This window comes from Aptenodytes patagonicus, chromosome 3 (genome assembly GCF_965638725.1).
Source record: "Aptenodytes patagonicus chromosome 3, bAptPat1.pri.cur, whole genome shotgun sequence".
Classification (NCBI taxonomy): domain Eukaryota; kingdom Metazoa; phylum Chordata; class Aves; order Sphenisciformes; family Spheniscidae; genus Aptenodytes; species Aptenodytes patagonicus.
This window is the reverse complement of record NC_134951.1, coordinates 92,352,243-92,379,729: the sequence shown is the minus strand read 5'-3', so window position 1 is coordinate 92,379,729 and position 27,487 is coordinate 92,352,243. Positions and strand designations below refer to the sequence as shown.

The following is a 27,487-nucleotide window of genomic DNA, read 5'->3' as shown; positions in this document are numbered from 1 at the left end:
GGTGCACTGTAGGAAACGCTGCATTGGCACCGCTTCCATGCATTACAAACAGCAGTTGTGGAATCTGGTCATGTTTTGGCAAAACACTGAAAACCAGTAAAGTTTAGTAAACCAGTACTCAGCACATGGCACTTTGTGAAAAAACCCTATAGCTCTCACTCTGAAAGTTGGTTTTGGTAACAGCTTTAAAGTTGATCAGTCTAGGAAAGCACAATAGTGGGGCTTAAACTCATTTCCAATGCCAGGCAATGAAAAGGGACACAATCATTAACTGTCATTTGACAGGAAGTGTTACTGGAAACTTCCCCAACAGCCTAACAAATGAGTCCTACATCAGGGGCCCATCTTGGCTAAAAGATGACACTTTGCCAGACAGCTTCTTGGCAAAAAGCAAAAGGAGAAAGCTGACTGATCTATTGTTGCGTGAAGCTGGATTCAAACTTGTTTTCAAGAAAGAGCAGCTCAACAATTTTAGATTAACGGAGGACTTTGGTCTGGTATTACACATGCCTTTGAAATTTTGGGTGTGCTTCAGTGCTGTCTCTAAATTTTTTATTTTAGCCTGTTTGCCATTAAAAACAAGCTCAGGATGAACCCAACTGCAGAATCAGACCTTTGGCTGAAATTCACTGATATCAATTCTGTGACATCTGAGTTGCTACAGAGCAACTCTGTAAAACAGCACGCATCTACTCCCCATCATCATTTTCTTCAAGAGATGATCACAATTTTTGGACATTACTGAATGCAGTAAACCCTAGGCTCATGTTATGCCAAAGAAGAATTACCGTGACATTTAATTCAAAGTAATACGAATCACAAATGATATCACAAATCATAAGGAGCCTTAAAGAAGCAATGTGTAAAAAAAAAAAAAATATCATTTTTTAAGAAAGGACTTTATAGTTAAATACTGTAGGCTTCCTTGGGTAGCTATTCTAGAGAAAAATATTTAGATTATTTCATTAAGGCAGATGGAAGTCAACATATGATCCTTCAAATACCAGCTGTTTAAGACCAGGACAAGAATCAGCATAAGTTTTGAAATCACTGCTACACACTAACAGATCAGTGAGAGTCATTGAGAGTTTTTAATGTAATAGTAGTTATCATTGCTATTTCAGTTTTGCCTGTGGCCTCGTTACTGATTTTAAAATCTTGATATTGAATTTGAGAGTGTAAGGCGGAAGAGGAAGGGAGAAGCGTACAGGATCCCTGTTCTAATAGGAGACTGTTGGATCCCTATCAAGAAGGAATATGCTGTGGACAAGAAAGTGTGAAGAAGGATCAGAAGGGCACTGCTAGAAAACACGGTGTTTAGCCTGGAGAAGAGGTGGCTTTGGGGGACCTAGTAGCAGCCTTCCAGTAACTATGAGGAGGTTACTAAGAAGCTCTTCACAGCAGTGCACGTCAGGAGGATGAGAGACAACAAACTGAAACAGAGGTTCAAACTGGGTATAAAGAAGAACTTTTTCACCCTGAGGACAGCCAAGCAGGGGAATAGGCCCAGGGAGGCTGTGCAATCTCCATCCTTGGAGGGTTTCACGACCCGACTGGATAAAGCCCTGAGCAATTGGGTCTGATCTCAGTTGACCCTGCCTTGAGCAGAAGGTTGGACCAGAGACTTTCTGAGGTCCCCTCCTAACTCACTTACCTTATGATCCTATGAATGATAGAACACATGCTATTTCATACCAGGAAAGAAATGGTAAAGGAGGAGGGAGACAGAAGGAATAAAAGGGGACTCATTGGGATGAAGACATGGATGGAGACTGCAGCAGCTCCTCCTAAAGGCAGCAATAGAAGACTGTTCACAAGAAGGTTGTTGAGGAGAACCAAGTAATGAAAGCAGTGACTGACAGATTCGGTGAACTCAGCCTGTAGTAGTACGGAATCAGCAAAGCCGAAGCCTAAGGCAAAGCCTGTCTTGGGGACAAAAGAGTTTACTGACCAGTTCTGGAAGCCCATCCAGGTTCCTCAAGATTACCAATGCTTCTGGTCAGGAGTCAGATCAGGACTCGGAAGTGGAAGATCAGCTGCTTGTCTTCCTGAAACCAGATGTCAGCCTTCACAGAACAACTCTTTACAACAGCAATTTACTTCTACACATAAAGACCACTCTTAGGCTACACCTCCGGGTTGCCAGATACTATGTTATGATTTAGTTTGGTGCTGTGAGATGTTATCTCACAAGTTTCAATGAAGTTATATGAAAATCTCTTTTTTTTTCTCATTTTTGAATAAGAAAAAACCCTCTGGCTGCTGGGTTGGGTTGAGCTGGAATTGTGGGGTTTATTTATTTATTTAATTGAACTCAAAGAGCAGACTGGCCTGTGACCACTATCCCGGTCACCCACCCAGTTACTAGGAATTCTGAAACTTACTGCCTGTCAATTTGTTTTCAGAACGATGCAGTAAGGCAACATTTAGTACTTTAAACCCACCTGTCTAGAGGAACCAGGCTCTGTGAGGAAGCTGGGTTTTCGTTTAGTATTAAAGCAAAGACAAACCAACCCACCCAGGAAAACTACATTACACCAAAAACCAAACCAAACCAAACCTTATGTGTTTTTTATCCTCATTTTCCATTCTGGTTTGGGTTTGACCATAAAATTCTTATTGGAGGTACTGCTCATTTACTTGAATGTCACAGAAAATCTTCTCAGTCTTTTTATGCATTTAGAAATCACAGTACCCAAAAAGGTTCATATATTTTCTTTGGGACAGTTTTTATTTTTTTTGCTACAGTATTTAAATTACAAGCTTGGGTGATGGTTTCAAACACAATTATTTACTCCTTTTGCTAAAGGACGCTTAAGTTAAATTTGTTACAAATAGTTATTAGTCCTTTCAGATGGTCTTGGTTTTACATTACAGTACAAAATAGGCAAACATGTTTTCTTAGGAGGGTAACATCCCCTTTAGATTATTGAGTGGAATAGTACCCAGTCACACAAGAATCTGGACTTCCAATCTACTCGGCTTATTTGATAGTTCAAGCTTGCCCTTTACTCCCAAAAGCCCTAAACAAGAGTTTCCCTTTTCGTTGAACTACTTCCTACTGCTTGTCACCAGGGCTATGCATTTTCCAAGTATGAAAGCAAAGATACTGGAAAAAATTTAAAACATGGGCTGTGTCTAGATTACAAACTTCTGCTGGCATATCTGGGCTGTGGAATATCTGCTTCCTTACTGACACTGTTTTGAAAACAAGCCCGTAGTATAGTGTGGCTATGCTACAGCACAGTGCTTTTCTTGGTGTAGTCTATGCTATTTGGGGTGAGGGTGTTAATTATGTCATCAGAAAGCTCTTCTTGGCAGCGTATGCTGAATCTACATCAAAAGTCTTGTTGGTTTTGCTCTATCACGAGAATCTCTTCAAAATAATTATGCTCAAAAAATAAACTGGAAGGTGAGGGTTTCTAGCAGTGCTGCAGGTGATTAAGTGGCCACAACTTGTTTGAAGATACACTATCAGCCTGAAATCCAGTCATATTTTAAGAAAAGACTTTTAACTACTGTCAAGTACTGCACCATTCCCTGAATTTTCCTACCAACTACAAATGGTTTTACGCTGATGTAGCATGTTTCCCCTGCTGCCAAGCAGAACAGCCATGAAGGCAGTGGCAGGCAAGGAAACAGAATAAAAACAAACTTACACACAAAGGGCTTTAAAACACACAGAGGAGGGGGGAAAGCCTTTTTCCTCTGTTTTCTTCCTACTTATAACAATCTTAGCTGTTGCTCAGTATTATTTTACCTCAAAATACTCAGACAAGAGGAATAACTGTTCAAATCAACTATTTCTTTTAGCTTGGATTTACTGGACTGTAAGATCCTAACCCCTCAGGTCACCCAGGCGGAAGCAATGTCACCAGCAATCTAAAGAGAACAGAGCATGAAGGAAGGCCAACATCAGGCCTACCCGCACACTCTTTGGAGTTCGACACAAAGCAAATTTTGTTACGTTGGTAGCTGCAAGTTTGATAATGTACTACAGACCATGCAAACTATTTGCACTAACAGAATTGTCACACGAAGCAAGAATTAGTACCATCAGCTTTTTATAAAGGAATACCAACAGAAATTAGATCCAGATTCAACCACTTGGTTGCAACTGAGGAGTGAACAGCTCAGATCAGGAGCCGGGCAGCCTGTGCGTATGTGCCCCTTCCGCTCCCTCAGATCCTGAGAGACTTTGCAGGTGCGGTACCTTGGCATAGGCTGGAAAGGCTGGAGAGGTGCTCCAAGTTACAACACAAGTGTAAGGTAGCCGAGTTACACAGAATGCCTGGCCGCTCATTTTTCATCGGGTATGTGCTGGTAAAGTGGTGCCCAACCTCTTCACGATTTTCTTGTAGGCAGCTCTGCTGATACTAGTGAGTCTTTGCACTGGGAATATAGCACAAAGCAGACATACCAGGATTTGGACCACTGATTTAAACTGAAGTGCTTATTAAAAATTGCTTTGACTTTAAATAGCTTTACAGTTTTAAATAAAATAATTATTTTAAAATAGTTTTAATTAAATGAACCTAGAAGTGGAGGATCTTTGATCTCCATATTTGATATACTTTTGAATAAATAGTTCTATATATACCTCTTGATCTTTTTGGTGATGAAGTGCACAAAAACTTAAAAAGATTTTTTTAAGCTGAAATCAACAGTTGTCTCTTTAGGAATAAACTTAATATCTTGAAACACTCAATGCAAAGTTACAGAAACCCAAAATATATTCTAACTCCACAGTCACTATAAATACGTATTTTAACTGAATGCATGCTTTTTAATTACTCTGTGAGTAAATTACCAAAAAAGAAAATTAAGATTCTCTTTAAAAGAAAAACTAAATAAATAAACAAACAAACCCAGACTTCAAATAATAAACTGAACCAGCCAGTAACACTTTAAAATACAAAAGTGTCTTTCCCTTTCTCCTTTAGATTAGCCCAGCATTCTAATATGCTGAAGACAACAAACAAAAAATATACCAAACTACCGTTCTCAAGTTTCATTCTGAAAGCAAAAGTTTTCATTAATTTGGGCATTTTAAATTTGCTAGTTTAATGTAAAGCTGCACACGAGGCTCCCTAAGGTATAAATAAACTAAGCCTCCGCAGTGGAAACAAAAAGAGGAATCATACATGCAATTTATTCTAGAAAAAAATGTGATTTTAACTTTCACTTTAAAAACCCGTCAAGTATAACAGTGCTTTAGGAACAATCAAGCTCACTAGAGGGACAATTTGCTTGCAAATGCCAGAAAGCATGATCATTTAATGTTATAATTCTGAGCAATATCTTGAAGATTTCATTTCATAGTATTTTACAAAATAATATTCTAAACCTGAACACACTGCATCATACGTCGTTAGTAAGCAGGAAATCATGGAGTGGAGTGAAGCGGACCCCTCAAAAATGCCGTTTCCTGAGGTGTAAAGGAATCGTTTCACACTAACACCTTCAGCAGGGCTAGGCCGTTATGCTCTGTGCACGAACAGTTGCCACATTTTGACCAGAGCGTGGGCCAAAGGCCCACGTATCTAATTCTCACCTTCACAGTCATGTCAGTGTTTCTCTCGCATACCACACAGGGAGGGCTGAGCACCAAGTGACAGAAATACCCATTTAAAATGACTCTTTGTACCGATTTAAATTTGTTTGTATAGCTGACAGAAAAAGAACAGATTTTACAACACAGGTCTCAGAACCGCAGGGCAAATAGATGCAAATGTGCTTTATCTGCTGGAACGAGTGCCCTGGACTACTAACATGCCGCGGATCTGCAGTGAGCCTCCATCTCTTCTGTTGGATCAGTCCCACTTTACATAAGCATTCACTCATTGAGAGAGGCTGCAGCCACACAGTTCAGTGATCCTGTGCACTCATCTGGGATGAATCAGACATGAGCCCTAATTGCAATAAATATTCACAGACAAAGGCAAGGATCATTATTCCCCATTTATGGAGGAGAAGCTGAGGCACAAAGTGATTACTGCAAGTCAGTGACGTAGCTGGACAGAAAATCCAGTTAGCCCCACACCTGCTACCAGGTGCTTTAAAATTGGCCAAAGCCACTTTACTATTTAACAGGAATAATTTACTAAACATCTTATTTTTGTTTCTGTGTTTAGTGAGACCAATGGTTTCTTTTTTTAACCTTCCGTTTCTAAAATGGCCCACGCAATACTGGGAGTAAAGTTCCAGGAAATTTCGTGAAATCTGCCAGCAGATTTATCCCACTCATGATATTCACCGTAAGCTATAAGATACAGGGTCAGCCTGTTAATCACCAAATGAGGGCTCCGTTAATGCCGCTGCACTCTTCTCACTCCACCCAAATAATGACATGGCTCACCAGGAGAATTAAAATGGAGAAAAATAGTAAGACTTAGGAAAAAAAAAAATGTTTCCATAACACAGACTTATTGCATGATAGCTGGAGGCAACACCTTTGCACAAACAGCTGTAAATTAAAGCTGTCCTTTTACTAAGCTTCCAGAGATTGCTCACACAATGTGTGGCAATGGGAGAGCATATAGAAGACAACTAATTTTCTTCTTTCTTCTTCACTTGCTTAAGTTGTCAAAAAGCTACTTGCCTACTCTCAGAAGGGTGAAGAGAGTAACTTTTTATTCTCCCATGCCACACTGCTACAGCTTAAGATGTGAACATTTTGCCACCTGATTGCTAAACTAGAATTTTCTTGATTTCTAAGTAAAAGTGTAAGTACATCATCAAATACACATCACCTGCAGGCGGCAAGTGTTAGAGAACTTGAAATCACAATTTTTTTCTACCCTCTCCAGTAACCATTAGTGAGCCCTCAATGTGCTGTCTCCGCTCATTTCAACCAGGAGAAGGCTGTCCAGTGTTTAAGTTCTTCCATACGCTGCAATATCTGGGTATAATAGAAATCCATGTTGGCTGCAAAATCAGTACACACAGGGGATTCCATGTCACCAAAGGTGCAGTACAATGCAGTTCCTCCAATGCTAAGGAAAACAGTTGCTATGCACAGCAGGATCAGCAAAATACAGGAGCCACCAGCTACTTCATCTGTAAATGAAAGAGGAGAAAAGGTGAAAAAGGATCATCTACAAAGCAATATGAACGCGTGTGAGAAAATCTCAGATAGGTTTTTACCATGAATGGGTCAGGAGGTAAACACTCTTAATAACGCTCACCGTGTCAAAGTGACCGTAATATATACCAGGAACTGTACGTTTCTCTACCCAGTCTTTTCAGAAACCTAAATAATTATATAGCTTCATTTCTGCAACCTGTGTACCTGTCCTTGCTGGTATCACTTGTGGAGTCATTCCACACTGAAGCAAAATACACTTAACTATGAGAATGTCGCACAACCAAAGCCTTCCTTCATGGAAATAGTTGAAATGAAACAAAAAGCTTTGAAGCTAAAACAAATGGAAACATTCTTGCTTCATTTGTACTGACACTGACTGCGCTACCATGAACTGTTTGTGTTTACTCTGACATTTTAACTGTAAGGATAGAGACAAAATCTTCAGGGTAGGCTATTGTGAAGGGTTATTTTACATCTCAGTTGTTCTGTGGTAACTCTTTGCATGATTGTTTATTCCAGAGTAAGAGCAATAAAGAGGCTGCAGAGGTGCTGCTACATCCTCACAACCTCGCTTGTCCTTGGTAACTTGTGTGCATGAACAACATCTGCATCTTCTGTCAGATTGAAGAGGCTCTAAGAAAATTTCTGAACTCCCTTCACTCTACATCAGGGAGACGAAACAGGGGAAAAGAAGAAAAAAAGAAGAAACATTCAAGCACTTCTTTGTGTGTTTGAAATCAGATTTAAAATAATAGTAATAAACAACTTTCCTTTTGAATCACCAAATCCCTGGAAAAAATCATAGAAGAAACTCTAATTGAAATTTTATTTAAAACATAAATTGTTTTAATATAATTTCCAGAAAAAGATGGGATAAGCTCCCTTTTGGGCAGTGAATGGATTTTCTTTTCAGTGTATGAGAGACACTTAACACACTTTTAAGCACTAAGACCTCCATTAATACCATTCAGTGGCTGGCACACACAGTAGATACAGAAAGTAGCATCATTAGTAACCAGAAGTATTTTTCTTAACATCTCTTTAGCTTGAATAATAGAGATCTTAAACTCCAAGAAAAGCATAACAAAATAATATATTGTATTTCTTAGGAGGCTATTTCGTCCATCAAAAAGGCACTAAGGTGTTTAGCCAAATTTAATGATAGCTAGCAAATACATATGGATAATTAATTATAAAGCAAGGTTAAAATCTGACACCCTCCAATCCCATGGTCTACTAGAAAGGGTTGGAAAGCTACCTGTGGGAAAACCACAACAGACTTGTTTCTTCTGCATCCCTCTTCACCTACACGGATTAGATTTAGGGAGAAAGCCTACACCTCTCACCTCTAAGCTCTAAACATTAATGAAAGGACATCCATTAGATGTCACTTGCAAATCATTCAGCCAGAGGAAAAAACCTGTGGCTTCAGTCTCAACCAAACTTTAAAACAGAAGTGTACTTACTGTATCCTTCTGTAGCCTTGTTACCCAAACCTGATATAGAATAATCTTCGCTCAATCACCTTCACTTATTACTTGATTTAAGTTTTAAAAAGCCAAGACAGTGCGTACAATGAACGCCCACTTTGCTCTTGTGAACAAAAAGATCAACATCATTTGCACCCCAAGAGCGCAACCCATGAATTAACAGCTTTAAATTACCTTGATCCAACGTGTCTTCCATTTCTTGGAATCGCACTCTTCTCTTTGTTTGCCTTTGCTGGACTTGAGCAATTGTTTTTCCTTCCCTGTCATGTCTCTTCTTTAGTATAGACACCAATCCTTCTGCTGGGGCAATCTATCAGGAAAGACAGTGAGAGGCACAAGATGTGAGAAACGCAAGCATGAGATCTATTTAACAATGACTTTAAGGAGGAAATGAGCTAAACAGTTAAAAAATGGTTTCCACTCTACTTTTCTTAAACATTCCAGCACTTGTGAAACCTCCTTCTTGAATACATCAATTCCTTACCATGCAGGACAGCTGTAGTATCATTCTGCTGTCTGCTGACACTACTTGTCCTTAATTGCTATCAAAGTTAAATACACATACATTTACTGTTTGGAGCATACTTTGTATTCACTGCAACAGTTCCTTTGTAAGCTCACGTTATTAAATCACATGGGTTGGGGCAGTGGTGAGGAGGGTTTGTGTCAAAACCACCATCATCAGAGGGCAGTAAGAAGTCAATGACACACTGCTGCTGCCTCTCCAAAGATAGAATCCTGCAGAGACTATCAAATACTTATTATGAGATTAATTTTCCAGCGTTGCAATTGGTTCCCCAGGGTGGACAACAAGCTACAGTGGGGCCACAAAACCAAAAAGAGATAACACCAGGGAAAAAGCAAGCTTCAGTGCTCTGGACAGATTCCAGCTCTACATTGTAATAAGCTCGCTGGATACAGCAGCAGTTCAAAAATCCTTCCCTACAGGCTGGTCACCCAAACAGCTTGCACAAACAGCAATACAGACTACAAGTTAATAAACCGTAACTTTCTTTCCTTTGCTACAGCATCTGGCTTAGCTGCAAGAGTATATGCTAAGCCATACTAGGATGTTACACCAGCCTGAGCAGTCTGTAGTTTCCCAGTTATTAGGGAAATGAAAGTAGGGAAAGTATCAGGAAAAAAATGCTTTCCTAAGCAAGCAGTTCCCAGTGTGCTAGAAATAAACAGAAATTAAAATAGGAAGCATATTTAGGCATGCCTTTTTTTATCTCGAGATCATCTTTACCTGAAAAAAAGTCTTAGTCATCTCTTCATAAATCTGGGTAGCACTTTTTAAAACTTACTCTGTAGATCAGCAATAACATTTGTTAAATTGAAAAGTAATCTGTATACGTTTGTGCTACAGATAAGAAAATATCACATTTGCAACTGAGTTTGCAACTCATCTATGTAGGAAATGACCCCAAATGCCTGTAATTTTCACAAAAACTCGAAGTGGGGAAAAAAGCAACTTTCCAGATAACACTGTAGTTGCAGACAACTGATTGCTTAACTCTCTCAATAATCTAATCAAGTTAGAAGACCATGCATAAAAACTCATTTGCATTGCAATTATAAGAGCTGTAGAAAAACAGAAAACAAGTGACTTCATAACTTAAGCCCCTAAACTTGCTTCATACTACAAGCTTACATAACGCATCGATGCATGCTGTAATCGGAGAGATGGTGCATTGAACACAGCAAAATGCAGAGCACAATCCAATAGGCACTGTACCAACTATGGCATTTGGCGTTTGCAACATTTTAACTGGTAAATGTGGCAATTACATTTGCAGGTCTCTAGTCTGGCGGGATTTTATAGCCCTCAACTGGACAAATAATGTTGCCCTGAACAACTCTCAGAGTTGGTCACTGTGGATATATGCCTACAGTCTAACAATTTTTTCAAAAATCACAACTGAGAGGATAAAATTGATCTCTGCCACACTTCCCCTTTTGATATTCACTTTCCCTTTCGATTATCTGCTCAAGAGCTTGAATGGATTATTTAATGAAGCAATGCAATGAAGTACTTACAAAGTAGTGAAAGTGTGGAGGTGGTGGAAAGAAATTGTTTAAATCAACGTATGGAGGACCACTATTTGGCACAAATGAACCAGAAATAATAGCCCACAAGTGTCTCATCACAACAGACAAGCGCACTGGGGTGAAGCTTCTACTGGTAAGGTTAAATTAACCTTGCAGAACTGCCACAAAAATTTATCAGGCCAGCCAGAAAATCAACACTTACGCTTCCTTGTTGTGACAAGGAAGGGGGATCATGTAGGAGTCCATTAATTTGACTTATTTATTTGGGAGGGCAGAGATGAAATGACGTCCTTTCAAAGAGTAGATTATTTTAAGCTTCTGCGTACGGCATTGCTTTCATAAAGAGGATCAATGGCTCCTCCTGCACCACCCACGCAGCAGGCTCGCTGTCGCCTGGCACGCGTGTTCACAAGTGGCTCGGACTGCACTTGGCGGGAATGTCAGCCAGGGATGGCGGGGCGTTTGTACCACTCTGCCCTAAGATTAGTATGTCGTGGTCCGTTCTGCAAGTAGTCATTTCAAACTGAAACACTTCATTTTGTCTGTTGGCTCTTGGTAGTTTTTGAATGACTGTGTCACAAGCTCTGTCTTCTCCAAGCTTAAAATCAGGGGGCTATCCTTGACAGGATTACGTGGAAATGTGTGTTTCAGTGATTACAGTTACGTAAAAGGCTTGCGAAGGAAAGTCTTGCTACAATGAGGTTCACTTACTCTCCCTGTCAGCCTACATGGCTATGTTTCAGGATTTACTTCTAAATGTATAAAGAACTAATGGACACAGCACAGGTTTCTCTATTCCGAACATCATCTTTTGCTTAAAAAGGGGGAGCAAGGGCTTTTGATTTTGCAATAAAATCAGTGTAGCTAGTGTTTTGTCTCCTGTCCCGACAAAAGCCATAGACTGTATTTTTAAAAATGTCCCCTTTACACGATATGTAATTCATGCCTAGAATATTTCATCTGCCTTTGAATTTCACAAGTCACGTAATTAAGGTTTTTGTTTTGTTCTGCAAAGGACCTACAAAGCTATGCCTCCTAATCAGGATACAGTTTATTGTTAAAATGCAAATACAAATAGAAACATATGGAATTCTGCATAAAGCAGTATCTACACCTTCTTTTCTACCATATTCTCAACTGCAGCTCAAAAATATTTAATGCAAACATTACCACATTTTATTTTTCTTATTTTCAGTCATAAAAACGTCATTACTGTAAGTAAGATTGTCATGTAAGAATAGGGTCCATCTTGCTACAAATAAAATCTCGTTCAATTAAAACAACTGTAAATGTATTTTTCTACCATACCTTTCATTTAGAAAGATTTCAAAGCAATATACAAACTGATTGTATTACATCCATCTCCCATTAATTAAACATCCAAGGAGAGGGACTTAGCTGTCATGCAAGACTTGAAGTTTTCCATCCCAGTCTTTAGGAGGCAGGAAGAATTTAAAAAGGCAGAATACATTATTTAAATAGGAAGTTAACGAGGGAACTGTGGTTAATACAGTTGACCACAATTCAAGCCTCTGCTTGACTTGAACCGCAGGAGGAAAAATGTAGGCTTGCAGCAGGCCGCACTGCAAACAGCTCCGTGTTACATAAAAGAGCTACATAAAGGACCCTATTGAAACATCGAACATTTTCTTAATTCTAAGTTAGATAATTAACAAAAGATGCTCTTGGAACATCTATGTAACTGAGCTTACTCACTCAGCTCTGCTGGCCTTCACAAAATCTTTTGACTGGAGCTTTTATAATTACTGTACAGAAACTGAAAATGGCGTACAGGTATGTGGTGGCATTTTGACCAACAGTCAAAAGCAGCAATGACTGTTGGTTAATTGAAACTCTGTTAAATATTTTAGCTTTTCTCTTTTTACCACTATTAATACAAAGTGATTCTGCTTCACAGAAAAGTTTTAAACTTTTTTTGGTAAAGTTTAATATTCTGGCTGCAAAATAAGAAAAAATAAGCTCTAATTAAACTACCTCTCTCTTCTCTGTTTAAAACAGCATTTCCTAATAAAATATTAAAAAAACTTCCTACATTATGCATATTTTTGCCAAATATGATGTCTATATATTTATAAACATATTAGACAAACTATGAAAATAAGGTCCTGTACTTTAGGCTCTTAGAGAAAGCAGATTAAACTTATTATTGGAATAAGTTGTAGCATACAGAAGTAAATAAAAACCCCAAAACCGGAGGCACTGCAAACTGGGATCTAGGAAGAAAAGTTCATTGTATGAACTATTTTGGTCTGAATGCAGAGAGTTACTCCAGGAACAGTTTTGTTTGTGTATTCTTCTGTGGGCTGTATTCCTTATTCAGTTACTTGGCAAAGGCCTACAGTTTTATTTCTAGCAATAGCAGATTTTTTTAAAGTGGTAATCCATAACTGTACAACAAACTGACAAAAAGCAACACTGCCCTGGGTTAAGCTATAAGCAGCAGACTAACCCCTTCCCTAATAAAATACATTAGATACATGAATAAGTTGACTTTGAAAAGGTGCTAACTTAGCAGATTCAGTATTCATACCGCAGCATCAGACTCTAACCATTTTTCTGCTGATATGCTTGCCATGCAAGTACCGGGGCTCCTTTATACAGCAATAAATAGCTCAGATACTGTGTAACCATTTCATACGGAAGCATAATTCTTGCAAACTCTAAACTACAGGACCCAAGCCATACAAGAGAACGGGGGATCTCAACAAGGCATTGTCTCCAGACCTAGTACAGATAGGTGGAGACTTCATTTCTGCAATCAAATCAGCTGCTAGACAGTACGTACTCAGTACTTTTTAAAAGTCTTGGTGTACAAACAGTGCTAACCAAAAGCTACTACCTTATGTTGTGGTAGAAAGTCTTACTATCTTTGCTTTCTGAAAGAAATTTCAAATTATAATTTTCAAATAAGGAAAAACATTACGATTTTACTCATTTCCCTAATTGTCACTCAGGTAACAAACTTGTGTTAGAAACTTTTATTTCATATGGCAAAATGCAACTTACATTATTCAAGTTACAATTTGTTTGACTGCTGGTGTGTCATTTCATTCTCATAAAAATGATAGCAAAGAGATCTAAGAAGACTTTTTCCTCTCCAGAGACTCAACTGGCCATCAGAGTACTGGCAGTCCTAGCATCGGGACAGCAGATCAAAAATGATACTAGATTCCCTGTAAAGCATCATCATCGGTCACTGGGCCAATCAATACAATCTATACACTTCCGATATCTGTTGCTGTCAACTGCTGACTGTGCTTCACAGCTCTTTGTTAGCTGTACGAATCTAGTTTCTATAAAATGACAGTGATTTTCCATCATTTGCATGTTGTTGTGCATGGTTTGTACTAGTGAAGAAATACTCAGTATAAGGGACTGTACAATATGTAAAGTACTATTTTAGTTTTGCAATTATTTAAAGCCAGAGTTTTCAGTCTTGCTTTTAGTCTACCATTTACTATAACTAATTACAAGTGACATAAAGGATCTAAATTAGAGAACTACATGAGATGATTCTTTGATCTCAATACGGGGTCAAACAAAACTTCTGAATTGTAAATACATACACAAGTACTTACCCTTCCCCATTTTCAATAAATTAATATTACACCTTCATTGAAGAATATTAATAAAGTTTTGTCCTACCATATGACTTTTGTACCTATGTTATTTCAAAATAATCTTTACTTCTGCCTTCCATTCTAACTTATTTGTGGCAATTTTGTAAATACTCCATGACAAGTTTTATCACAGTCAAATTGATTTATGTTTTTTTGTTTTGGGTTTTTTTTTTTTACTGTCACACTGGTACATTTCATGTAATTCATTTCATTTCATTCATGTGGCTACCAATGCATTTTCTAGGTATTTCTTTCACAACTGCTGTATGAAAACATTGTCATCTTATTAGATGGCCACAGCCTGAACAATGCAACTTCAAAGGCTTCAGGAAGACAAGAAAGAAGAAATATTCCAGCTGGGTGAAAAGATCAGTCTGCTTGTCAAAACATCAGTGGAATCTTATTTTAGCACTAAAACAAAATCAGTGAAAGCAAGTTAACAGTGCTGCTTTCTCAGGGGTGCCAAACTCTCTCAATTCCTGGTGTCTTCCAGGGAAGCTGTAGGTGCTCACCACTTCTGAAAAGCAACCACTAGGGTAATGATAGAGTGGTAAGATTAACTGGAAAAACAAAATGTAAGTGTACAATGAAAAAATACAAGCAGCTGTGCTGTCCTTATCTCACCCCGCTGCACCTAGAAATGTCAGGTATCGCAAAACAGCCCCAGATGCTGTATATTACAAATTTTAATCAGTATTGAGATTAATCCTTTTTCTCTTCTCCCCGATTTAAACATCCTGCCTCACGCACAACTCAGGCCTCTTGCTAAGAACAATTCAAAAAGACTCCCACCAGTGCCAGCCAACATTATGCCTTATATAGCCAGAAAAAGTACTATGGAAGACTCAAGGTACTTTTTCCTCTCCAGAGACTCAACTGGCCATCAAAGTACTGGCAGTCCTAGCATCGGGACAGCAAACTAGAAATGAAACTAGATTCCCTGTAAAGCATCATCATTGGTCACTGGGCCAATCAATACAAGCATAATTTTTCTAACAGTATCAAGTATGCTGCTTCCTGTCCCATCCTCTAAAATGCAAATGGCACAAACAGAGCAATTTAAAAATAGTTGCTATAGGATTAATTTAGGATTTTTCTACGTGAAACAGAACAGTTCTCTCCTGTAGCTTAAAATGCTGAACTTAAGTGGGCTCAAAAGAAATCTATTCCTGAGGGATGATATTTAAATTACTCTTCTGTTATACATGTATATGGGCTTAGCACAGACTGTCAACAAAATGCTTTTTTTCAAAACCATCCTCTAAGTGAACACAAGCCAATGGATTTAGTGCAAAAGTTTGATTGCACGTATGAGCATGTATGTGGGTTTCTACATCTGCACATTGTCAAGAGCTTGTGTACAGCTTTGTGCCTATGGCCCTCAGTCCTGGTATGTGGTATGCTTCCTGACATCCCACAGAAAGACAAGGTGTTTTAAGGACAGGTCAGGATGAACGATCTTGGAAAGGAGATAAGAAGCTCTTTAGGCGAGGAGAAAAACCAAAATGCTCTGCTTCTAGCCCTGGAGATTTTGCCAAACATAACATCATCAGCATGGATCCCCAGTATTTAGTTCCCTGCTTGGCTGCTGTCCTTGAGTGATCGTGGGTTCTTGGTCTCTGTGAATTAGCTTCTGATCTATAGAGAAGTACTGTTACTTTATTGCCAAGGAATGTTGTCTTGTTAAATGCATTAAAAATAGAGATGAACTAAGAAGATACCTTTTTATAAGTCTTCCCCCTCCAGCATCTGGAATCACATCATTTCACAATAATCTCATTTTTTCATTTAAAGAAAAAACTTTTAGGGTCCCGTGGTTGCAAATGCACCAAAACCAAAAGACAAATAAAGCAAAGATGTCATCATACACTCTCCAAAAGAGTCCCAAAGCAATAAATCCATATTTTCAGAAAAGCAGTTTAGCTTATGAAGCACTCATCCTTCTTGTGGCCTATCAGCAGCGCTTCAGAAAGGTGGGTTCAGGCTTAGAAGTTCTTTCTTAGTCGTGGATGAACAACAAAACTGCCTAAACTTGGCAAAATTAGAAGCCCATACATTCATATACAGAGTTTATTACATATGTAGTTCTCACCTCTACGGAATAGGAACAGAAAAGCAAATTTTATTCTATGAATAGAAATGAACACGTTACATCATAGGCATTATATGTAAATCTCTGACGTGAAATTGTGATTTAACAGGAGTTGTCAGGCCATCTCCTAACAGCCTCTGTCAGAATTAAAAAAAAAAAAAAAAAAAAAAAAAAAAAAAAAAAAAGGTGTTCACACTCATATGTAAAAATCAATCTAATTTTTAGAAACACAGAGCACTGCTGGTCAAGAAGGAGGCAAATAGGCAAAAAGAAACTTTTTTCTGAATTAACTCAGAACAATTAAATAAGTATAGATTTATTTTCAGATTAAAGAGAGTGATATATGAAAGAATATTTAACACATTTTGAAGTTGGCAATATCTAAAATATTTTAACTGAGATAAATATGGAAGATTTTATAGGATTCACAGTATTTACCTCAGCAATCTCTATCCTTCTTGCAAGTTCATCAAGAGAAGAAAAGCTGTCATCTAGTGACAAAGCTTCCAGTGAGTTGTAAGATGCTCGTTCAGGTAAAATATCTGGAATAGTGTCAAAGTCCTCTTCGTTTGCCAAGTTTGCAAATGATTCTTCAGTGTCTATTATGTTACCATTTAAAAATCTGAGAAATAAATCTTCTTGTTCTTCATTATTTACCTTCTCCTCCTGTCCTGCTGTTCTCTGTATTTCCTTGCATACTCGTGAATGGGCAGTACTCTCATGCTCAGACACTTTATTACACCCAGAGCATACATTTGATGCAGTTCCATCCCGTGAAGATTTTTCATCATCAGGCTGTTTCTGTTGCTGCTTTAAATCACTATTTCCAAGCTGGCCACTAGCAATTTCTGAAGAGCCAGCAGCATGTTTTGATCTGAGCAGATTTCTATCAGCTTGCACATCTTTATCAGTAGGAACCAAATCAGTAGGCATATAATCAGCATCTGTTAAAACCAAAGCATCTACCATTGGCTCAAGAGGGGGTTTCACTCCAGGCTCCCCAGCTGTGCCTTCTATTTTTTCCGCATCCTTAGAGAGCTGTCTTTCTCTCAGCTGCGAACTGGTATCTTTACCGGCATCCCCAGATGATAAACAGCCCGGAGAAGGCCTGCCCACTGTCCCTGTGGACTGGGTGTGTGGCTCCAATGTTGATTCAGCACTGCAGTGCTGCTCCTCCATGTGGTCCTTCCCTGCAGCTACCCAAAGGCTTGCTGCCTCTGTCTGTCTCTCAGTTTTGTTTTCACCTGGAGAACTAGTGCTCAGCTGTTTATCTTCTTTCTTTGGTCCAATGCCAGGACAAGTTTCAGTACCTAAGTGCAACAGGAAAAACAGTTCCAGTGTTTTTAAATGATTCAAAGCATCAGCCCAGCGGGGAAAGAGTATACTGTGATTTGATAACATTGTAACCTAATGCTTTAAAACGCACTCCCATAAAGGGCAGGTATTTTATGCTCCAGTCAGAATAGAAGTTCCGTTAGTAGTCTGAAAAGCTGACTCCTGATTCAGCAAAGTATTTGCACGCATTCTTGCAGGCAAAGCACATGCTTTAGTGCCCTCCTGAAAAGAGTTACTCCCATACTTCGAGCACAATACGTATGTAAGTATCTTTCTGAACAGCCACATTTCTTCTAAAGCATATTTTATGTGAGTGCATCTCATGGGGGCCTGGATTTCAGACAAATGCACTTCATTACAGAAAACTGTATTTTGATGCTAGTGTATCTATCACACAGGGACATATCTGCATTTCCTTTAAAGAAGCTGAAATCATACTAATTTAATAAATTTTAAATTCAATTCTTTTAAGTGGGTAACTAGCTCCTTTGGTTAACACTAAATTAAATATCCAATTACAATATTTTACATAACAGACTGCATAAAAAGATGTTGCTTTTTGGATACATAAGTTAGTTTACATATTAAAAAATGCAGTTGGATGCAGCTTATTTCTGTATTCACATTTACAATACAAATGAAAACTGATTTTTCTTATCTGAAATTTCAGAGAGAAACAAAGGGAATTCTACATAGCTTGTAAATTCATCTACTATTGGCATGATCTGCTGATGAAGGAGTAGATGGTTAGCCCAAGTTGTCAATAAAATTATTAGACATTAGCCATTATGAGAAGCTCAAAGCCAAATCTCCCCTTTTAGGCTTATGAAGAGAGAAAGGGGGTGTTTAGAATTAGAATACCAAAGCAAGCTAGCTATGACAGAAACTGTCTTTTATTCCATACTTTAATACAAACTAAGTTAAGACTATGTTGTAGTAGAACTACTGTTACAGTAATAGTAATAACCTCAAACAACAAATACATACCTCTAGAAAACACTCATTTGCATTTTTTGGGCATAGCAAAAAGCAGAAAGGTCTTACGAATAGATGAACAAAGAGATCAAACAATGCCCTTATTAACTATATATGTTCTCACAAGAATGACTGAAGATCTCTATGCCAATCTTATCCTTCCTCACCTGTTAAAACCTCTTGTAAAATCTGAGCAGTTTCCTGAACTTGTTACGTGAAACAGGGTCACATTCGTTAGTCTTTAAAGAAATGTTTGCATTAATTCATTGTATTGAACAGTTTTATTAAATTCTAAACTATCCCCATTTTAAAGGATAATGCTACAAGGTAGCATAGAAAAAGACAGGCTTGGAAATTGAAAAAGAGAATATCCAACCATCTCAAAATGCAGAAAAAAAAAATCAGGACAACATTAACAGATAGAAAGGGTACGGGGAACCTAACTTCTGTAAAACACTGAAAGAAGAAATGGGTACAAGACAGGGTCTTTTTGAAAATTAGACACAGATGAGTAGATAGCTCAAGGGATTTGTAACGGGATACTGAGCCCTTCACATATAGGTCACAAGTTCAAACACAGCCTGGATTATTGGTACAAGATTTTGTTACCATCTGTCAATTTTTCCTAGTGGATACACCCACATTAGGACAGGCATCTTTGTTGGCAACAAAGATTAAATGGAAACGGAAATTAAATCAAATTCTTTACCATGAAAGGTGGCCCTTGAGCTCAGGGCGCTATTCCTAGGAAAGTAATAAATGATCCTAGCATTGTTATCTAACTACAGACGTACAGGAACTGAGATGTAATGATCATTGTTACATTCCACCTCAAATTTTCAGCAGCTTTCAATATTTTCTTTACACATACTTCAAAACACCTGCTTGAGACAACCCCTGCCCAATCTAGGCTCAGGGCAAGTTAAGACAAATACTTGAACACTTAATTAGAAAAGATGCTTTTTCCTTCTAAGTTAAATGAAGACGTACCCACCAACGTGGCAGTAATTTTTATCTGACAGTCAGAGATATAACAAAGCGTCTACTGAAAATTTTCTAGCAACAAAAGCACTTATGGTAATTTAAGAAATGTTTTTTTCCCCCCCAAACAGAGTTACTTTAAAATTGATACTTGCTTTGTTCATCACAGAAACCTGTAGCCACCACTTTTTTATCCTGTTAATCTGTCCTGGTTTCAGCTGGGATAGGGTTAATTTTCCTCCTAGTAGCTGGTACAGTGCTGTGTTTTGGATTTAGGATGAGAATAATGTTGATAGCAACAACTAACACGTCGGTGTGTTAAGTAGTGCTTACACTAGTCAAGGACTTGTCAGCTTCCCATGCTCTACCGACTGAGAAGGCTGGAGGTGCACAAGGAGCTGGGAGGGGGCACAGCCAGGACAGCTGACCCAAACTGGCCACAGGGACATTCCATACCATGTGACGTCATGCTCAGTACATCAACTGGGGGAGAGCTGGCCGGGGGGGGCTGCTGCTCGGGGACTGGCTGGGCATTGGTCAGCGGGTGGTCAGCAATTGCACCATACATAATTTGCTTTGTATATTGTTTTTTTTATTATTATTATTACTATTTTATTTCAATTACCAAACTGTTCTTATCTCAACCCACAAGGTGGGGGGGGTGTGGGGGTGTGGAGGTATGGTGTGTGTGGCTCTCTCTCTCCCCCCCCTTTACTCTTCTGATTCTCTCCCCCATCCCACTGGCGGGGAGGCGGGGGGGAAGTGAGCGAGCGGCTGTGTGGTGCTCAGTTGCCGGCTGGGGTTAAACCATGCCATAATCCAAGACAGCCTAGCAGAGAGAGTACTGACCTACGGCATTCTACCAGTGGAGAATTCACACTTCTCCATTTTTGTCCCTTTTCCCATTTAAAAACAAATCCCATATGACCTAAAAGAAAACAGGGTATAAGCAGTTTCTCCCCACCTTGGAAACAGGTCTATATGTACACGCTGCAAACTTATGCTAAGGGTTTTATTAAATTAATCATTTCATTAGAAAAGGTTTCACGAAACATATGAATTTGATTATCTTTAGTTAACACTAAGGCTATTAAGGCTTTCAGTCAGAAACTGAAGAAATTAATGGATACAGGATGTATCAAATCTCACCTTTTAATATACATGCGTTGTATTTATATAATAGCTTTAAGGGCCCAGTTCTCTCTGTTGGTAGACTCAAAGAGAAAATCTGCCAGAAAGGAAAGTGTAACAGAACAGACCATTCACAACCCTTGCTCAGAAGGGCAGAAAACTAATTCAGTGACTCTCCCAGGAATCTTGACTAGCCAACTTCTTATAAAGCTGTTTCTTGGTCACTGTATCCCCAGGAGAGAGGAATCGTGAATTCTTAGGATCAACTGCCTACAGAGGCTCAAACTATGTTCCGAAATGCCTGCAATAAGTCAATGGAGTAATTTTTGCTTTAGATTAGTAAGGAAGTGTGATTTTACTTCACAGATGCTACCATAGTACAGTGCAACAATCTCTACAATGTAATATATATATCTCTCTTCGTATAAGCTAATACTTCTTTTTGATAATTGCTAGATAAATTCTTATTTTGGGCATATGAATTCATATGAACGACAGTCTTCAAACCACTTGAGAATTTCCTTTTCCTGTCTTACTGTAAGTCAGACTTCTACTACCAGCAGCTGAGTTAAGTAGTTCTCCCTGCAGATTGGCAGATATATTTCTAAGAGAAGAAAAAGTTTACATAGTTACTTCTCATTTTTCAAGACGTAGGGAAAAAACCCCACCCAAGAAACAGAAGACAAGCATTCTAAGTTTTCAATGAGAAGGCCCATGCGTTTAGGCTAATGCTGAACTGGTTAGTTTAAATATTAGGAACTGTATGGTTCTTACAGTATAGGATTCTGCTGGGGTTCAAGAACAGCCCCAAATGGCCATATTGCTTCTAGTCCTGAGCTGGATCACTCAGCTACAGCTCGAATATTTTTTGCGCAGCACTGAGCGGTGTATACAAATTCAGAGTTATGGATCATCTTTGTCCAATTTCTGTATTAGTTCATACCAATGCCTTCCCTACCCAAAACCTTCTAACTGCAACTTCTAACTAACACTCAGCCCCATGCTGCTGACGCATTGCCTCAGTGAGGGGCAGCAGTAGCTAATTGACCACGCACTGCCTTAACACATGAAGAGACCTGTCAGGGTGAGAAGTCAAGAATGTGCTAATCTTGTGAAAAGCAGCTTTTGCAAATCTTAAGCATTTAAACCTGAGTTAGGCTTGAAATATTCGTATCTTTGTATTGAAAAAGTATTTAGCACTGCTGGAAAATTCTCAGCAGAACCGCTTTCTATTGGATGACATAGCTTTATTAATTTACAAACATTTCACAGGAACCCAAAGATTTTAATGACATTTTGACAAGAGTTACATTAAGAGAAAGGAATGAAAAAAAAAAAAAAATCCATTTACACCATTAATTACTTCCACATTAAGTTTTAATACATCTAGATGTTGTACTACAGTATTTTAGCCTTGACACAAAATGCTCCTTACTTCAGAAGTTTCAAACGTTCAGAAATTCTGATCTCCAGAAAGCTTTTTTTCCCACTTGGAATAAAAACAATGGAAAAATTGTAAGTGCCTAATTTTTTTCCATGGGAATTTCCAACCATCTGAAAATAAAAAGCATTGGGTTCTTTTGATCTGCTTTCTGAGCTGTATAACATGTTTGTTTCGTGTTTTCAATGTTTTGTGTTTAGTTAGGTTACAAGAACAAAGACAGAGAAAAGGCAGCATAGGGGTCACGGTAAAAGAGGATGAAGATGGGGAGGATGCACACATCTAGAGAACTGTGACCCTATATCTTCGTTAATTCCTGATTCTCCTGAACACCCTGGCTGATACACACTTGTAGGATAGTTTAGGTCGAAAGGGACCTCCTGAAGTCACTTAGGCCAACCCTCATCTTGTGAGAAATTCTAGCTGTTTTTGAGGAAAGGTACTCAGTTTAGGCCAATTTTGGCAACTGGAACATGGCAAAAAAAGAAACATTTTGCTCAAAGAGAGGAGAGATAAAGCACAGCCTGGTAGTCTACCAATGCGCTTTCCCCCTCTGTCTCCATTTTAACGATTCATTAATTTGTAAATGTTTCATAAAAACCCAATGATTCTAACAAATTACTCAAAACAGCCACTGGCCCAAGGCAGGAGGAGGAAAATGAAGCTGACATAAAAGTGTGTACTGAAAAAAATTAACTGAAGTATGTTTTTCTCTTCAAGACCTCCCAAAAGCTTCCTAATCTTCTGTTACAGAAAAATGTGTCTCAAAATCAGTATATTGCATGTAATTTAAAATAGTTACTAATACTGTTAGCTATACCAAATTGCCACAACTCAGAATATTTGTCATCAGATTGTCTACCTTATATTTTATACATACAAATTATGTATCTTATCTCTAGTTTTACACAATTTTGTAGCTTACGTAGGCTGCTATAAATGCACGCACATTTAAAAGACTTTTTTTGATGGAGGCTAGAATTACTTTAATTACAATTCTGAATATCAGTGACTAATTAAAATTGCATAGTACGTCCATTGTGCAGTTGTGAAAAAAATTAAAATTTGCACAAATGGATCAATCTGTGGGAATCCAACAAATGCTGTAGCTTCAAATGAAATTGCTTCATAGTATTTATAGGAATATGTCATTACATTATAATATTTAAAACAAACATATGCACATGTACGTACACACACACACACCTGATTTAAAAGCAGCAGCTTCTTTTTCCTTTGAATTTTTCGATTCCATTAACTGAAGCAAACAACCGCTTTCCCATGTATTTTCTGCAGTTACTAGCTGTAAAATATGAAAGTATTTCCAGTAATTTTTGGAATTAAACAGGAACACTGACTTTTTGAGACATCCAAACTTCAAACAGTTTCTATACTAAACTGGAAAGATTATATCTAATAATATTAAAAATATATTTATTAGCAATCTTTGACAAAGCAGAATTCAATTTAACAGCTGCTTACCTTATTTTTGGATGCCTGTGGCCTGCAGCAATAAAGAAAAAAAGAATAAATTAAACAACTTAGTAGCAACATTCTTCATAACAAATGTCATTGAAATCTTATAAGCCTTTGCTCTGCTATAATATTAGCACAGAACTTTTCTTACATTGCAACAGTGTCAGCATGCTAGCATACTTTCAAGCACAGAATTGTACCACATGGGAATATCATCAGAAGACCAATTAGCCCAAACATTGCTCCACCTAATTGAGAAAGCAGCCAAAAGAAAATTTACTGCAATGTATCAAGCGATCTAAATTCCTGTAAAACTTTATGCTCAGAAGGAACTGTACCAACTTTAAAAATCATGTAAGGACTCAGTATCTACTAGTATTAAAAGTAACGATCACTATAACAGGGATTGAGGAATGGAAGAAACCCCACAAAACATATTTCCCTCTCCACAGGATGTTTATGCAGGGACATGTTTTCTGGGTACTGTAAGATGCAGCAGCTCTCACTGATTCCACTGGGATTCACAGGTGAGTCAGCACTGCTAACAGTCAGCGTAGACTTTGCAAACTGTGTAGAGATTCATGCACAATGTGTTTTATCACGCACAATCTGTCTCGCAGCCTTTCATAGAGCAACGAAGATAATGTTGAGCATTTTGTTTAAAGGTACTGAAAAAAAAAATAGAAGTAGGAGAGACAAGAGGGACAAGTACTGATGTTCCTACTCTCTAACAAAAACTTTTAAAAGTTGCATTGACTTTTAAATTTTACCATTTAAACTTCCAATAAGGGACACTCAAAACTATCTTTAAAGAACAAACATGTCCAGTATGTAGCTGTAGACCTTGAGTATCAGAAAAAGTTACATTACTTTCAATTACAAAAGCAAAATGCTCACATTTTCCGAGACCTGCATGTTATTCGTTAAAAATTAAAGTATAATTTTAATTACAAAATAAATTGAGATTAAAGTTTAGGAAAACAACCATATGAAACAATAAAAGCAAACAGGCTTTTGCCTAGAGAGTTTGGAAGAGTAATAATATTAAATACAGAGAACTAATCACAGCAAATGAACACAAGCCTTAATTTTTATCAAATTGCAGGGTTTCTCAGAACCGGGAATGATGTTACGTAACTGAAATTTTGTAGTTTGAAATGAGGCTGCATGGAAGAATTAGAAGGAGAAAGCAGAATTATTGTCAACAAGGTGACAATCAAGCTGCTAATAGGGAGGTGCTGCTAGTTGCAGCATATAAATTGCAATAGACTTGAATCAATCTTTCTGTGGGCTTGCAAGGTCACGTGCAAGGAAATGTAGGCTGAGGAACCCTGCAGGCACTCAGAGTGCAATCTCTCAGTAGCAGCAGGCTGTGGGTGTAAACATGCAGCTACGGTGCTACAGCTGCCGCCTCCTCCTGTGGAAATGCCAGAGTACACTTTCCAGGGGCTCCCTCCCATACGCATTAGACTACAAATAAACAATCCCTGCCTGGGTTCTGGTAGTCAGCCTGGGTGTTTTCAAACTTCTGTATGGTCACCCAGAAGAAAAAAATGTGGAAGCCCAATCATACTCTCTATGAACAACAGGAGCATTTTGGCTTTTGTTACATCCAGACTGACTAAGCCAATGCAAATGTATTTGAAGATTTCCCTCTCCCCATCTGATTGAGAGCATCTCCCCTGCCACAGGTTGGTCTTTTCACAGCCTTTGAATGGGGTTATTTTCCTTATTATCGTTGGCTGATCATTTTTCAGTGGCAGCTGGTATAGTTTTTTCCACCTGTCCCTTAAACTCAATGTCTAGTAGGTAGGACATTCACCCATGAAATAACAGATCTTCTCCTTCCTGATGGGTACAATCCCATATCCAGAAGAGTACCCAGAAGAGTACCCTAGGCACTGTCCAAAAAAGTTTGTGATACTGTGATGCACTGATTCAGGAGGCTGATGAATCAGGCAAAGCAGGTACGAACTAAGATTTCACAACTTTTCAGAATTCTGCCACACTAGGGAACTACAGAATCACTGCTTCATAATGTTTACACAACCTATATGAAACCAACAGACGATAACGAGACTGACTTAAAGCATTAGGGAATTGTCCTAAAATGTGGACAATTTGGGAATAAAATCCTATAGGGTAGATGTGAGTGCTGGAGTCTGAGATGCTGGACAATTGCATTTAAAAACAATGATTAAAACAATAGGTATTGGACACAAGCACCATCATCAGTTCTACAGTCTCTCTCTTCCTAAATTAACACTACTCAGTTTTTACTTTGGCTGACAATACTAAAACTCAAGACTCCATTTCTGGCAGACTAATGATTCGCTGAAAACAGTTCAGATCTAGTCCCTGTATGTTCCTCAAACCATATTAAAACATTGTGAAAATTGATGGCAATGGAAACATTTTTGTTACGTATCAAAAAAAACCACCGCTTTATAACCAAATTCACTGAAGTCAATGGCATGCAACTTTTATTTTGACATTGACTATTTTAAAACACCTATACTGGCACATAGACAACAGCTGCAATAACATATTAGTACTGGAAAAGTAATAATTTTTTCTTATACTTACTGTTGATGCGAAGAGCAAACTCTAGTAAGCTTTTCCAGATCTCCACTGCTCAGTTCTTTAGCTGAATTCCTCAGTGTTGTAACTGGACTAGGAACTGCTGTTTTCCATTTTCTTTCTAAATTAAATCAAAATCATTTTCACCCAAAGTATTATAAAAGTAGTATTTGCTTAACATAAAACATATACGTGAAACTAATTAATGGAGAAATATTGACAACTCTTCTGTGTATGATCTACAGTCTTGTTCCAGACTATGCAAAAAAGCATTGTATTTTTTCACAACATCAGATTCACCAACCCTAAACCAGAAATAAGCTCAAAACAACTGTGGATCAATCTAAGCCTCAATTAATAGAATAAAGAATGACAAACTATTTGCACCTTTTTCAGGAAATGTGCGAGAAGAAATCTAGAGCAGGAATCATAGAATCATAGAATCATTGAGGTTGGAAAAGACCTCTAAGATCATCAAGTCCAACCGTCGACCCAACACCACCACCCACTAAACCACGTCCCTAAGTGCCTCATCTACTCGTCTTTTAAATACCTCCAGGGATGGTGACTCAACCACTTCCCTGGGCAGCCTGTTCCAATGTTTAACCACTCTTTCAGTAAAGAAATTTTTCCTGATATCCAATCTAAACCTCCCCTGGCGCAACTTGAGGCCATTTCCTCATATGGAATACTTTTCTCGTAACAAGCTCAGAGAAATTCTGGTATAAATGCTGCTTTTGCTATGTAACATTTTTAAGCTGGCAAAATGTATACTCTATTATTTAGAAATACAAAATAAATTAACTCTTTCTTCTACCATATTAGTTTAGTCTGTACTTACCCCACTGCTCCTGTATGGAAGAAAGATTTGCAAGCAGCTGCTCGTGATACAGTCGTTCAAGCTGAATGAACTTCACTGCCTTCTCATCTGAATGGAAGGTTAAAGAAAAATGCATACATATACGGACATGTTATGATTTATTTATATTTGGCACCATATTTGAAAGAGCAATCATTATGTACCTGAAATTTGACATAACTGAATCAAATGAATAATGGCTAGCATCCAGATTTCTGTGCAAGGAAGAAAGTAATAGCAGACGTGAAAACAGCAAGTAAGAAGTAAAGTAAGTTGAGAAAAGTTCCAAAAAATGAAAATCCTGTCCTGTTCAGCAGTTACCTCTTCCCACATGCCTTAAGTCCAAC

General features: G+C 38.2%; 1 protein-coding gene and 1 long non-coding RNA gene across 6 annotated transcripts in view; one reads left to right on the top strand and one right to left on the bottom strand.

Annotated features, from left to right (window-relative positions):
* LOC143158374 (uncharacterized) overlaps positions 1–27,180 on the top strand; it is a 49,792-nt gene extending 22,612 nt beyond the window's left edge. Inside the window, exons 3-4 of one of the 3 annotated variants that reach the window (XR_012994978.1) lie at positions 24,154–24,228; positions 27,107–27,180. This is a non-coding gene — a long non-coding RNA (uncharacterized LOC143158374). Of the gene's footprint in view, positions 1–7,606; positions 7,870–24,153; positions 24,348–27,106 lie in introns of those variants that run through there. The other 2 variants (XR_012994977.1, XR_012994976.1) reach the window with 2 other exon arrangements.
* The window catches only part of CNST (consortin, connexin sorting protein), a 50,411-nt gene continuing 28,056 nt past the window's right edge, over positions 5,133–27,487 (bottom strand). For all 3 annotated transcript variants that reach the window (XM_076334230.1, XM_076334233.1, XM_076334231.1), the window contains exons 6-12: positions 27,123–27,209; positions 26,288–26,402; positions 23,708–23,729; positions 23,432–23,528; positions 16,801–17,672; positions 8,752–8,887; positions 5,133–7,059 (exon numbers count right to left, since the gene is read on the bottom strand). In XM_076334230.1, coding sequence (XP_076190345.1) covers positions 6,845–7,059; positions 8,752–8,887; positions 16,801–17,672; positions 23,432–23,528; positions 23,708–23,729; positions 26,288–26,402; positions 27,123–27,209 — 1,544 coding nt within the window. In that variant the 3' untranslated portion in view covers positions 5,133–6,844. The remainder of the gene's footprint in view (positions 7,060–8,751; positions 8,888–16,800; positions 17,673–23,431; positions 23,529–23,707; positions 23,730–26,287; positions 26,403–27,122; positions 27,210–27,487) is intronic.